The following is a 14,560-nucleotide window of genomic DNA, read 5'->3' as shown; positions in this document are numbered from 1 at the left end:
AATCTAGACTACAATGCTAGTCACGAATAAGTGCAATGGAAAGGATGTAGAGCCTTAACACTTTTTCTTCCACTGAGCTACGTGAAATAAGCTGCAAAAGGACGAAAATCTGGCCCAAGTTAAGGTGAAAGAACAATAATATTCTACATTTTATCTTGTCTAATTTTCAACCCTTCATTCCTTTCTAAGTTATCTAGTAAAGCATTTCCACCTCATCTCCACTAAGTAATAGTGCTTTATTTAATTCTAAGCTACTCATGCTTTCTTGATCTCACTCATTCTCATTCTTACTGCCATCTCTCTCTCATTCTCATCCTTCATTCCACTCTAACCCATTTCCAAACAAGCATTCTTTAACCTTTTCATATATACTCTCTTGCGCCTCATTCCATTCTCAGTCATTCTCAAACGCATGCTTCTTTTGCCTCTCTCATTCTCGTCCTTCATTCCACCCTAAGCTATTCACAAACATTCTTCATCCTTAACCTACCTAACCCGCATTCTCGTCGGTTAAGGAAGCTCCCTAACACCTTTTCCTAAGCGATTTAGTTTGTTCATTACACCTTCCTGTCCTCTCCTGTGTTACATGAATCCTTCCAGTATCGACATATTCTGCATCAATAATGTTCATAAGGATATTAACCAGCCATACCCAAAAATAAATCGCCAAGGAAGAGGTGTTCGGGAGCTTCCACAGTCTACGAATGGAATGAAAATATCAGCTGCCTTTTTAGTACACTGAGAGAATCCTAAACACCTATTCCTGTGCGATTTATTTTTCCACATTACATCACAGAATCCTACCGTGTGTTACTGATACAAATAGTATCGATATTCAACCAAGAATATCACACACTAGAATGCTAAATGTAAAAATGTAAGATAATTCGCTGAGGAAGATACGCTACAAAGCCTCCTAATGTGACTTAAACCCTCATGCAAGTACATTTTTTTCTCGCGTAACCGTTTTTCAGGGTCAGTTCCCCATTCCATCCTAAATCCGCTTCTTTTACGGGATTACAATAATACTTCTGACCAAGATAACACACAGGGGATTTGCAAAACAAAGCTCTAAGTCTGCGATTCTCAACCTTTCCTGTGTCATTTACCCTCTTGGCTTGACGTATTTAACTATTTACCCCCTCACCCCCATACAAAAAATGCATAGTCGGCATAAAGGGGGAAAAACAGAAAGACAAGAAAAGATACACGAACACCTTTAATATTAAGGTTTTGCACGAAATAAACGTTGATAAAGGATGAAACAAACACTATCAAACAAAAATACCAGAAGCAATATCAATAGGAACTCTGCTGATTCATTTTCAGATATGAAATATTTACCCCCTGGCATGATTTTATACCCCCACGAGGTAAATTTACCCCTGGCTGAGAATCATTGCTCTAAGTACTTCATTAATCGCGACAGTTTCTCAGTTAAACACTTGTTACTTTTGGGCGACCATTCTGCAATCACCTGATGTAGTGCTGCCTATTTCTTCCTTCACCTTTGTGATTCTTTTTCTGTGTTTGCCCTCCTTTTTTCATATTTCTCCCGTCTTTCCTGTCAGTTTTCATTACTCTTCTTTCCTCTTCACGTGGCTTTACATTGAATGACAAGACTAATGGTTTCCTGTAAGACAGGAAAATATTTACAACGGTGGGTGGTATCCATGAAACCAACCCATACGTGTTTCCTACGTGTCAACAAGTAGGTTGGCGGAGGGTTAGTGCCCCTTTTCGTAAAACAGCTAACTCAAAGACAAACGGCCACCCCTTACGGGATTAAGGCGTCTGGCTATAGACAGAATATAGACCGTAGTATGCATAGGAAGTTTCGCAGTACCTTTACCTAAGCAGTTCATTTTACGTATTCCACCCAAACATTCTCGTGTGTTATTTATATTTTTTCAGTATCGATATATTTTGTATTTATACCATTCATAAGGATACGGAAATGTAACATGAGGAATGATTTGCTCAGGAAGAGGTGTTAGGAAGCTGTGACACCTAGAATACACCACTGATTCCCAAGACTGAATAAGCCAACATAACAAGAATTCCAGTCTCTTGTTCCCTTATCAATATTTCCTTCTCCCAACTCCTTATCGCTCTTATCAGGGGGGTGAGAGGGAAGGAAGGGGGTATTGCCGAAACACTGATAAAACCTATACCTCTTTTATCTTAACCTGGCCCAATTTTTCTTCTTTTGTAGCTTATTCCATGGAGAAAGAGTGTTGCGGCTCTACATCCTTTCCATGGCACTTCTTCGTGACTAGCATTAAAATTTAACCAGTCTATTCTTAGAATTCCAGCTGGAGAGAGAGAGAGAGAGAGAGAGAGGGAGTGTGTGTGTGTGTGTGTGTGTGTGTGTGTGTGTGTGTGTGTGTGTGTGTGTGTGTGTGTGTGTGTGTGTGTGTGTGTGTGTGCGCGTGTGCGCGTGTGCGCGTGTGTGTGTGTGTGTGTGTGTGTGTGTGTGTGTGTGTTAAGGTTCTTCGTCCTTTGTTGCAATACAATCACAAACGCGCCCAACATTAATTAGTCTTCTCTCTCTCTCTCTCTCTCTCTTATCAGGGGAGTGGGAGTAACGGGTCATTTCCTGCGCCCTGACACTTCGTAGTTAAGACTGACACTTTCCTGATAATATAAAGTTATTTGGAACGCTGGCGCAATGATAAGGAAAAGACGAGAAATATCTAGATTTTTTCGTGTTCTCTCTCTCTCTCTCTCTCTCTCTCTGTCTCTGTCTGTCTCTCTCTCTCTCTCTCTCTCTCTCTCTCTCTGTCTCTGTCTGTCTCTCTCTCTCTCTCTCTCTCTCTCTCTCTCTCTCTCTCTCTCTCTCTCTCTCTCTTTCTCTCTCTCCATGATAGGGAAGGGATGAGAATGATCTACATTTTCTATTTTTCGTGCTCTCTCTCTCTCTCTCTCTCTCTCTCTCTCTCTCTCTCTCTCTCTCTCTCTCTCTCTCTCTCACCCTTTTCTTAAATGTTTACGTGGCATTTTACACATACACACACACACACACTCAAGGAAAAGTCTTATCCCACAGTCATGCCTCTTGCAAGTCCCTTATCAGTTTGTTAATCTTTCAAGAGAGAGAGAGAGAGAGAGAGAGGGAGAGAAATTAGGTGATCTTTTTTTGACGATTTCATCCCCTAAATTTCTGCAATCTTTAAATTCCATTAATCTGCTATATAGTTTAAAATACATTCCACTTTTAATCTATTTTCTTTTTTTAAAGTTAACTTGGCCAAAACTTCCATCGCTCCACGTTGAAAGCGGGGTTATAACAACTGACTAACGCCAGAATATGATGCTAGTCACGAAGATGTGCTACCTCTTCCTTAGCGATTTACTTCTAGATATGGCTGGTTAATATACTTTTGTACGTTATGTATGCAGAGTATGTCGATATTGGAGGCATTTATATGACACAGAAGAGTATAGCGGAACTGGAAGGATTTATTTAACTAAAGAAGAGGACAGTAAAGAGTAATAAAAGTAAATCGCTCAGGAAAAGTAATTATGAAACTTCCTTACCCGACAAGAACCAGAGTTTGAGGCTCTACATCTTTCCCGTAGCACTTCTTCGTGACAAGCATGAGATTGTGAAGGGTTAGAGAAAGAGTTGGCCCCTCTACACCTTTTCCGTAGCACTTCTTAGTGACTAGCATCACTTTCTTGTGTTAGTTTATTATTGTTGTAACACTGCATTCAAGATGGAGGGATTGTGTAGGACCAGAGAAAGAGTTGGAGCCTCTACATCCTCTCCGTAGCACTTCTTCGTGACTATCATGAGATTGTGTAGGGTTAGAGAAAGATTTGGAGCCTCTACATCCTTTCCGTAGCACTTCTTCGTGACTATCATGAGATTGTGTAGGGTTAGAGAGAGAGTTGGAGCCTCTACAGCCTTTCCGTAGCACTTCCTCGTGACTAGCATGAGATTGTGAAGGGTTAGGAGCCTCTACATCCTTTCCGTAGCGCTTCCCCGTGACTAGCATCTAACCCCGTCTAATCTCTCCCTCAGGTCAGCGTACGGATCACAACGATGGATGCGGAGCTGGAATTCGCGATCCAATCCAGCACAACGGGGAAGCAGTTGTTCGATCAGGTGGTGCGAACGATAGGGCTGAGGGAGGTGTGGTACTTTGGCCTCCAGTTCGTCGACAAGAAAGGATTCGTCACTTGGCTCGATTTGAATAAGAGGGTAGGTAATCTGAATTTCATTACTATTTATTATCTATCTGTCTGTCTATCAGTCTGTCTGTGTCTGGTTCTTCAGCCTGCAGTTCGTCGACGGGAAGGGATTTACGAGCATCACTTGGCTGGTTCTCAATACGACGGTACGAACTTTGACTTTTTTTTACTTCTGTATTTATCTATTTATTTAGTTCTCTCACTTTATTTCTTCCTTTCTCTTCCTTCTTTCTTTCTCTCAAGTTCTTCAGCCTCTGATTCGTCCACAAGAAAGGGTACACCACTTGGCCCATGCTCAGTAATAAAGCAGGGGTTTGGGGCCTCGTTTAAATACTGAGAATAAAGATAATAACGTCTTTAACTTGGCCTAATATTGCCATCTCTCCATCTTCAATGCTGAGCCGTAACAGTAGATCAACACGTAAAATATGGTGCTAGTCACAAAGCAGTGCAACAAATGTAAAGCCGTATGTCTTCCGCCACTGAGCTACATGAAACAAGATAGAAAAAGACGACAATCTGGGCCAACTTAAGGTGAAAGGACTATGGTATTATCAATATTATCAAGCCTCTGCCATCACCAGGAGCTCTAAATGTCACCAGGTATATATTAGATGGACGTAAGCTCTTGTAGGCTATCTGATAACGCTTATCTGTCTAACAAATTGTGAAAGCGGACATGGACCATTATAAGACGGCAGTACCAGGCGACAGGGGTAGAAATAGAGGGGAGAGGAGGGGAAACGAGGGGGTGAGGAGAAAGGACATGAGATGAGTAAGAGAGAGAAGGAGATAAGGGGCAAGAGAGGGAAGGTGAAATAAGCAAGGGAGGGATGGAGCGATGACCGCTGAGGGAAGGAGGGATGAACAGTGTGAGGGAAAAAGAAAAAGAGGGAAGGAAATAGGAGAATGGTAGAGAAAGAGAGAAGATAGAAGAGAATGGGAGGGAGGAATGGAGAGATGAACAGGGTGGGAAGGAGAGTGAAAGAGAGAGAAGGAAAAGGGAGAAAGGGAGAGAGAGGGAAAGGGAGGGAGGGAGGGAGATCAGAAAAGGGGGGGAGGAAGAAAATGGAAGGCAATGATGTGGACGGGAAAGAGGAAAAGGTAATGGAGTGATTTTGGCAGGAAGGGAAGAGAAACATATGAAAGGGAAGGAAGACGAAAATATAAATGGAGTAATTTAGAAAGGAAGGAAAGAAAATGGAGGGCAAAGATATGGAAGTGAGGGAGGAAAAGTTAAATGAAATTATTTAGACAGGACAAGAAGAAAAGGAAAGGGAGAAGAAAGTATAAAAGGAATAATCTGGAGGAATGGAGGAAAGGGGAAGGCAAGGATGCGGACGGGATGGGAGACAAAACGAAAAACAGAGTGACTGCAGGCCAAGCTCATGTCTGGCTTTGTGACATAAGAAAATTACGTCAACTCATCATAACGCCTTGATTTGTATGAGACAATTTCATTCCCAAACAAATTCATCCTCTTCAGTACAAAAATTACATGGAAAAATATGAGATCTGCCTAAAATTATCACTAACTAAAAAGGCAAAATTATTACGTAAACTAATCATTATCTTACCTTGCCACGAAAGCACTCCTCAAAACACCTCAACCATCGCACCTGTCAAAGAGTAATGCATTCGTAAATAATCTCAACTCAGTACAAAGCAAAAGAATCGACAACAGCAATATGTGAATTTATGCAAACTTATCAGTAACTATAGTTCATTAATTTTTAACTAAGCAGGGATTTTCGTATTTTAGTATCCTATTTCCCTCACCTAAATGACAGAATAAGATAATACTACAGCACTGCCTCCTTTGTATAGCACTTTATCGTGACTAGTGGTAATCTCCTGCTACAGCCCAGGATTCAAGGTGTAGGGATGAAAGTGAACTGAGTAAGACATGAGAATTACATAAACTCCTTGACCATCACAACTGTAAGAAATAATTTCAGGCTTTAATAATCTCCCATTCAACGTCAGGATGTCTATATTTATTCTATTGTTGCTACTGACAATCTATATGCAATCCTCAGTGTAAGTCAGGGATGTGTTCCAAACAAAATATTTTATCCCATAAACAGTAACAATCACTGTACTTGGGGGAAACTGGAAAGTCAACCATATAGATAGCAGTGGAAATTTAATACGCAATTTTTTCTGCAATCTACTGAGTACTCAAGAGCAAAAAATAACAACAAAACAGGGGATTTATTATAAGGACATGAAATTACACCTTCATTGTACCATCAGAAGTGGAAGAAGTTGAGGCTAGGCAACTCAACTAAGATATTTATGGCAAGTATAGCCAACTGCTTAATATGTGAGCAATGAACAAAAGATCTCTGGGAGTGCCCAGTTGAAGTGGCTCGTGTCCTCTAATCCACTGGGTTTGTGTCAAAATGAGCCTGAGGTAATAACAATATCAACAATAACAAAAACATCAACACTGCCACTAACAACAAAAACATCAGACCAACAATAATACCAGTAGCAAAAACATCAACACCAAACCAACAACAACAAAAACATCAACACCACCACCAACGACAACAACCAAAACATCAACACCATCACCACCACCAACAACGAGAACATCAACAACACCAACAATAACAACAACAGCCGCAGCAGCATAATATATAAACCTGATGATACACTTCCCATTCTGACTCTTCCTCCCTCCTGCAGGCGCTGTCACAGATGGGCAAGAAGTATGACACACCACTGCAATTCAAGTTCAGGGCAAGGTTCTACCCAGAGGATGTCACCAATGAGATCATTCAAGAGAGCACACTGGTTAGTATTTATCCACCTATTTAGTAACACAAATTTATAAGGGTTTGTCAATCCAAAGCAAGCAGAACTAACAGATGTCACATCTGCTAATACTGTCAATCCAAAACAAACAGAAATAATCACTCTGCTTCGTCTATAAAGGCTCTATGCTTACACAGGTTGGCCTTGGTTACCTATTGCTGACTCTCCACATTGCTCAATCTCTAGCAGCCTCTCTATTCAGTCCCGTATCCCTGTAGTCAAATTGTATGACCTGCTCCCATGTCTTTTTTTGGTGTGCCTCTTGCAACTCTACCCTCAACATTTGCACATCTCACTCTCTGCACCCAGTTGTCATCCTCCGTCCCCTCAAAATGCCCAAATTATCTCAATACACCCCTTCTCATCACATCACTAATGGAATCAAGTCCCATCCTTCCTCTTCACTCTTTATATGAAATCTTAACTCCCCCATGACTGTCAATCAAGGATGCACTACACATCCACCTCATCATTCTCATCTCTGAACATTTGAGTTACAAATATTTTCATTTACTGTCCAAGTCCCACTAAAGTACAGCATTACATTCTCATGCACTACACATCCACCTCATCATTCTCATCTCAGTACATCTGAATTACAATTTTCTTCATTTACTGTCCAAGTCTCACTATGTACAGCATTACACTCCCAACACAAGTAATGGATGTGGAAACTATTATTACTGTAAGATTACCCATCGTACTGATACTATAAAATGTCATATAATGCAGACATTCATTATCCTTCACATGAGTATCCAGTGTGTGCCAGGACCTGATGCACTGACTTCAGGAGGTGATTCCTCAACTAATTATTAGTAAAAATGGTATACCAACATGGCTCCAATTTTCAACCCTTACGGATCTACAGTTACTGATAACCTTATGGGTGAAAATTATCTCCCTTGTAATTCACCCATAAGGTCCTCAGCAACTGTAGCTCCATACTGGATCGTCATCACCATCATCATCATCATCATCATCATCCACTTTCCCATCTTCAAACCTCAAATAACCAGACCACTCATTGCAGCGGATGTTCTACCTGCAAGTCAAGAATGCCATCCTGAGTGATGAAGTGTACTGCCCAGCTGACGCGGCCGTACTGCTATCCTCGTATGCCGTCCAGGCCAAGTATGGTGACTACAACCCTGAGTTCCACAAGCCCGGGTTCTTGGCCAATGACCGACTCCTGCCCCAGCGTGTGATGGACCAGTTCAAGCTGACGAGGGATGCCTGGGAGGAAAAGATCAGCACTTGGCATAAGGAACACAAGGGGTTACTAAGGTGAGGTGTGGGTGTGGATGTAGGTGAGGTAAGAGTGTGGTAGATGCGACAGGTGTGGTGAGGATGTGGTAGTTGCAATGTGGGGGTGGTATGAGTGGTTGTGGTAAGAGTGTGGTGGATGTGACTGATGTGGTAGGCAGGGTGTGGTATTTGTGATATGAGTGGTATGGGAAAAGATCAGAACCTAGAATAAAGAGGACTTCTGATGTGAGGTGTGGGTGTGGGTCTTAAGTTTTGGGTGTAGGTGTGGCAAGACTGTGTGGGTTGGTATGTGTGGTGTGGGTGTGGTAGGTGAGATGTAGGTACAGTAGATGTGATGTAGCTGTGGAAAGAGTGGTATGGAATGAAAATATCAGCACACACTGAATTACTGAGGTGTGGTGAGGGTGCAGTAGGTGTTTGGGTTTAGTATTCCCTCCTTTAACCCCAGGATGTCTTTCTTATTTTCTTCTTGTAACCTACTGCAGATTCTTTTTCTGATGGGTAATAAAAGACTGGCTGATACTGTTTATTACTATCAGATTATTTTCTTACTCCTCCTATTCTTAGAGACAAATAGGGGTAGGAAAAGGATACTAATGACTTTCCCCTCTCTTACATGAAGGGAGGACGCCATGATGGAGTACCTCAAATTGGCACAGGACCTGGAGATGTACGGTGTGAACTACTTTGACATCACCAACAAGAAGGGCACTGAACTCACCCTTGGCATTGACGCTCTTGGCATCAATGTGTACGACAGAAAAGACAGGTAGGGAATGCAAGGAGTGACTAGCAAGACGGGCCCAGGTATGGTATGCAAGGTAGGTGTGACGTGACAGGTATGTTAAGCATGACAGATGACAAGCAAGACACGTGATAAGCAAGATAGGTGACAAACAAGTAGTGACAAGTGTGATAGGTCTTAATAAAGTAAGCAAGGCAAGTGTGACATAAGACATATATGATAAACATGAAAGGTGATGAGCATTACAGGTGATAAGCACGAAATGTTTTAAAGAAGCGAAATACGCAATAGTTGATAATCAAGAGATAATAAGACAGACATACCTAGGTATGGTAAGCAAAACAGTGTGGCACATGACTAGCATAATAAGCAAAAAAGGTGTGACAGAGGACAGGTGGTAAGCAAGACTGGAATAAGTATAACATCTCAAAAGCAAGACAAGTGACAATTATGAATGGCATAGTAAGCAAAATGAGTGATATAAAAGATGGGTGATTAGATGATGATGATGATGATGATGATGAGGATGAGGATGATGATATGATGATGACAAGCAAAACAGGAACTGTACACAAAATAAGTGAAATGCAACTCAAGTGATTGGTTAGACATGTTAAAAACAAGATAAGTGACAGGCAATACAGGCACCCACAAAAATAAGTGCTTGTGAACATTAATTATGCTGTATATCATAAATCCTGATATATATCACCCTCTCCATCATGATATTAAACAGTGCATGGTCTTTTAGCCCTCTCTATTTGATAATGCATTTTTAAAGTTTATTTTTCATACCACCAGATAATTTCATTTATTCTGTTGATGCCTAGAAGAGATTTTTGACAATGAAAAAGTTAAATATGACCTTCAGTACCCCTTTCACTACTTAGGGACTCTCCTAAGTTGAAAAAAAAAAAAAAAAATGAAGATACAAAAATACCATGAAGTATGTCCTCAAACCAAAGAGGTTAGTGATTTGATGTGTAGTCTTCTTCATTTTCATGCACCTTAACACACTAATCCTTTCCTTCTCAAAAACTTATATTCCCATGGTCCAAGATCCAGAACATCATCCTCAGCAACAGAAAATCAGTTCCCTAATCCCTATCCTTTCCTCCCTAGACTGACTCCCAAAATTGGATTCCCATGGTCTGAGATCCAGAACATCAACTTTAGCAACAGAAAATTCATCATCACGCCAACAGACAAGAAATCCCCGGACTTTATCTTCATTGCCGCAGACACGCGCGTGAACAAGACCATTCTGGCACTGTGTATGGGTAACCACGACATGTATGTCCGACGTCGTAAGGCTGACACCATTGAAGTCCAGCAGATGAAGATACAGGCAGAGGAGGAGAAGGCAGCAAAGAGGCTTGCCTCGTAAGTGCTATTTGGGATTCTATTTGCTGGGCAAATTTTCTAGCCGTAACACTCTCAGGCTCCTATGATTCACTCTCAGCAAAATAAATCATCAGGCATCAGCTGGAAGAGTACTAAAGTAGTTCCAATCATGACCAAATTAGATTGGTCTTATTTTCAATTATCATTCAGTGTAATACAAATAAATGTGTACTCTGCACTACACTCTAGGACAGCAGCTGGTTAAATTGATAAAATAGTACTGCAGACACTTCTCTTTAACCCTTTACCTGCAACATGGAGGTATTTATTTAAAAAAAAAAGTTCCTGATTGCAACATGCAAGTGTATCCACTGTTGTACATGATTACAAATGTTTGTTGCTTGTTTTCCGAAACTACCTAACCCCCATCCTTAGGCGGGAAAAGAGGTGATAGTGATGATGATCATGATGATAATGAAAAATTTTCCTCCATTTACCCCTAAATTCATGTACTTACAGTCAGAAACTGGCAAGAGAGATGTCTCTGCGTGAGGATGCTGAGAAAAGGCAGCGTGAATATGAGGAGCGCCTGGAGCACCTTAATCGGGAAACTGAGCAACGAAGACAGGAGTTAAAGCAAGCCCAGGCTACAATATTACTTTTGGAGAAGCAACTTAAAGAACTTAGGGAAGCCAAGGAAAATCTGGAAGTCAAACAGAGAGAACTGGAAGCAATGATGAGGCAGCTGGAAGATGCCAAGAACATGGAAGCCGTTGAAAAGTTGCGGCTCGAGGAAGAGATCCGAGCCAAACAGGAAGAGGTGGAGCGCATCAGGGAAGAGGTCTCAGAAAAGGATGAGCAGACAAAGCAGCTCCAGGTTAGTAATGGCTCTGACAGTAATAAGTAAAAATAAGTTTGTCTGTTTGAGAGGTTAGGTGGATTTAGCTGGAAAACACTAGTTAATGTTGTGCTACTAATATTAGCTTTATCTATCTATCTACATACCTAGGCTGCTTCCCGCATGGAAAGGGAGGTAGCCAAGACAGGACGACACACTCCCCGTTAGCTTTAACATGTTAATAATTAATGCTGTAGGCAAAAGAAATGAAGAACCAGTTAGGAAGTCCCATAAAAAGCCTTCTAGGCTTTGCAAGGAGCAAGTGTGGATCTTACTAAGTTTCAGTGTGTGGATCATAAGTGCAGAATGCACTGCCAGCATTGTACAGTAGTTAGGTTGCCCTCATCTGTCGTAATATGAATGTCTGCAGCACAACTGAAAGCTTACCCTTCAAGATATAATATTAATATACTGTGCTACAAGAAACTACAGCTGCAGACAATGAACTGGAGTTACTAGCATGAGCCAGCCAGCCAAATGCAGTTACTCTCATCTCATAAATTCTTATGATCATACCCAGGCTGAAGTGGAGGAGGCACGCAGGAAGGAGGAGGAAGCAACAGCAGCTCTTGTCAATGCCTCTGCTGCTCGTCGCATCTCCAGGTCCTCCTCTTCCTCCAGCGATGATGAGAGGGAAAAAATCAAAGCGGTGGAAGATCACACATTCCACCAGACAAGGGTAGCAGAAGCCGTAGCCCAGCAGAGTGTGTACAATGGTGGCTACAATCACGCACACACCAAGGCATCTTCTAGCACTGGCTCATCACGTAGTGCCACACCCAGTGTTCACCTCGAGACACTTGACCACGAACCAAAGGAAGATGTCAGGAGAATGAGCCTGCTTGAAGTGAGTGCTTCCTCAGCCATCACTTATTACCTTTCAGATTCACGTTTGACAGGTTATACTTTTTGGTAAAGTTATTCAACCAGTTTTTGTTAGTCTTTTTCTATTTTCTCATGCACAAAAGGAACTTGAGGCTGACAGCTTCCAAAACTTGCTCTTTCTGAAAAGAAGTTGAACATAAAAGAAGCCTAAATCATGTCCTGTTCCTTTTAAGATGCCTGGACACACTACATTTAAAAGACTAAAGATCATAAGCACAGTAAAAACAGATTAAGAAAGACAGTTATAGAGCTGACCAGTTACATAAATGGAAGATTGATATTATCAGTAAACTTTTACATTTAAAAAGTCTGACAGAAAAGGGATATGACCATGTAGGTAAATGGGTGCTACATGCCCACTATAATAGGGGAGGCTATATCTAGGGCTGCCTAACACCAGTCTTTGCTGCAACACAAGTACAGTACAAACATAAAAAGCCTCCATTTTTGGGAGTGACAGCAGTGGAAACGAGTTATTTGAGAGGAGCATGTGGAGTTACATGGAGAGACAGACTAGCAAATGAGGAAGTGAAGGAGCATTGTGGTGTGGTTGTGGATGTGATAGAAAGTGTAAATGAGAAAAAAACACTGAGGTGTTTTGGCCATGTGGAGAGGATGGAGAGCGAGAGATTAACGAAGAGAGTGTATACAAGTGAGGTGGAGAGGGGGACAGGAAGGGGGAGGCAGAGGATGATATGGAGGGATGGAAGGGAGAGGTATATGAGAGAGGGGGGTGAAGGCTGGGAGCAGGGCAGTGAAATGGCACTGGACAAGGAGACATGAAGGCGCTTAGTTTGTGGCCACCCCTTATGAGATTGAGGCATCTGGCAACAGATAGATGGACAGATAGACAATACTGTTGGCTCTCATGATATGTTGGCTGGTATGGGAAATAACAGGTAACAATGTGAACAGTGTGATTAATCTTGTCAGCCTTATGCTTTATGCAATGGACAGCTGTTCTGTTAATAAATCATACCAAGGGATATATCTTCTCCCTAGCTTAGGTATTTCTCAGTATCTCTGCCTTCCTGCCATCCATTTTTTTTTTTTTTTTTTTCCCTTTCTTTTGGGGGGGGGGGGGGGAAGGGTGGTTGAATAATCATTATTCTTGCATTTAAGAAACATGATCAACAAGACCTGTGACAGAGATAAATATCAGGCTAAGTCAGACCACAGCAGATATTGATACTGTATAAGGAATGTTCCTGTTTGGTAAATTCCCATATAACAACTACCCTGTGAGCACTACTTTCCTATGATATCCCTGTGAGATTTGAAGCTTATTACATGTACCTTAGTGGTAGAAAAAGACAACAGAATGGCTGTACATTTTTCCAGGGCATTTCTTTGTGACTGGCGCCATATTCTAGTGTAAATATTTTGTTACGACTCAGCATTCAAGATGAAGAGAGAGCAATTTTAGCCCAAGTTAGAGAAAGCAGAAGAGACTAGCCATTTACCCTTGATATATACTGAAGAGAAGCAGGCTGATCATCCACACTTAAATGTGCTGAAGAAGGGCAGGGTGGTCATCTACCCTTAAATGTACTGAACTATGTTAGTCTAGCCTCAGGTCTCTACATCTTTAATAAAATAAAATGGGATTGCCTGTTACTTTTACCATATAATGTATATAATCTTTTCTCTCCCCTCCTCTCTCTCCACACTGCAGCAAGTGAAGAGGTCACTAATGGCTGACCAAATTATCTCCGAAGAGGAAACTGATATGGACCGACTGTACAACAAGAATGTGCGTGAGGGCAAGAGCAAGTTCCAGACTCTGCGTGAAGTGAGGAAAGGCAACACTAAACGCAGAGTTGACCAGTTTGAAAACTGGTAAACAAAAAATCCTAATTTCACCTTCCTTCATCTTTACCCAACTGTAACTAAGTAACTAATTACACATTATGGTACAGTACTGTAAATATTATACTGTTATAGACATGGTCTTCTTTAAGAAAAATTACTTAAGGAATACGAAAAACACTGCCTTGTTTACACTTTAGAGTATACACACAGTAGTAATTAAACACAGTGGAATACAGTAATAATACATAAAGAATTCCTCAACTGGCATATGCATCAGTGGTCAGAATCTTTGGATACCACAGGATGTACAGTTGTGGAAATAAATACAGTACTGATTAATTTCATTCTGATAAATAACCACAGTGAGCAACTGCTAATAAAGCTCAGTGATTAATCTTTGGAGCCCAACATACTGTTCCTAACCATTCAGTTAAATCCTGATTGATATTACTGTCTGCAGTGGTACATGAACTGTATTGAGATGTCATCAATTTATAGCTGATACAATATTTCCAAAAGTGGGCTTAACTCTAAGGATGCATTCCAAGTTATAGTCTGCAAAATGACAGAAAATACTGTAATATTAT

General features: G+C 41.2%; 1 protein-coding gene across 1 annotated transcript in view; it reads left to right on the top strand.

Moving 5' to 3' along the window:
• LOC145402632 (moesin/ezrin/radixin homolog 1-like) overlaps positions 1–14,004 on the top strand; it is a 19,158-nt gene extending 5,154 nt beyond the window's left edge. The window contains exons 2-9 of the mRNA XM_080274624.1: positions 4,028–4,207; positions 6,892–6,999; positions 8,054–8,307; positions 8,912–9,058; positions 10,157–10,417; positions 10,898–11,255; positions 11,797–12,123; positions 13,837–14,004. Of these exons, the coding sequence (XP_080130750.1) occupies positions 4,028–4,207; positions 6,892–6,999; positions 8,054–8,307; positions 8,912–9,058; positions 10,157–10,417; positions 10,898–11,255; positions 11,797–12,123; positions 13,837–14,004 (1,803 nt within the window). The remainder of the gene's footprint in view (positions 1–4,027; positions 4,208–6,891; positions 7,000–8,053; positions 8,308–8,911; positions 9,059–10,156; positions 10,418–10,897; positions 11,256–11,796; positions 12,124–13,836) is intronic.
• Positions 14,005–14,560: the final 556 nt, after the last annotated feature.

This window comes from Coenobita brevimanus, chromosome 58 (genome assembly GCF_032717465.1).
Source record: "Coenobita brevimanus isolate Jiangsu-jjx chromosome 58, ASM3271746v2, whole genome shotgun sequence".
In the NCBI taxonomy this organism is placed as follows: domain Eukaryota; kingdom Metazoa; phylum Arthropoda; class Malacostraca; order Decapoda; family Coenobitidae; genus Coenobita; species Coenobita brevimanus.
This window is presented reverse-complemented; position numbering and strand designations above follow the sequence as displayed.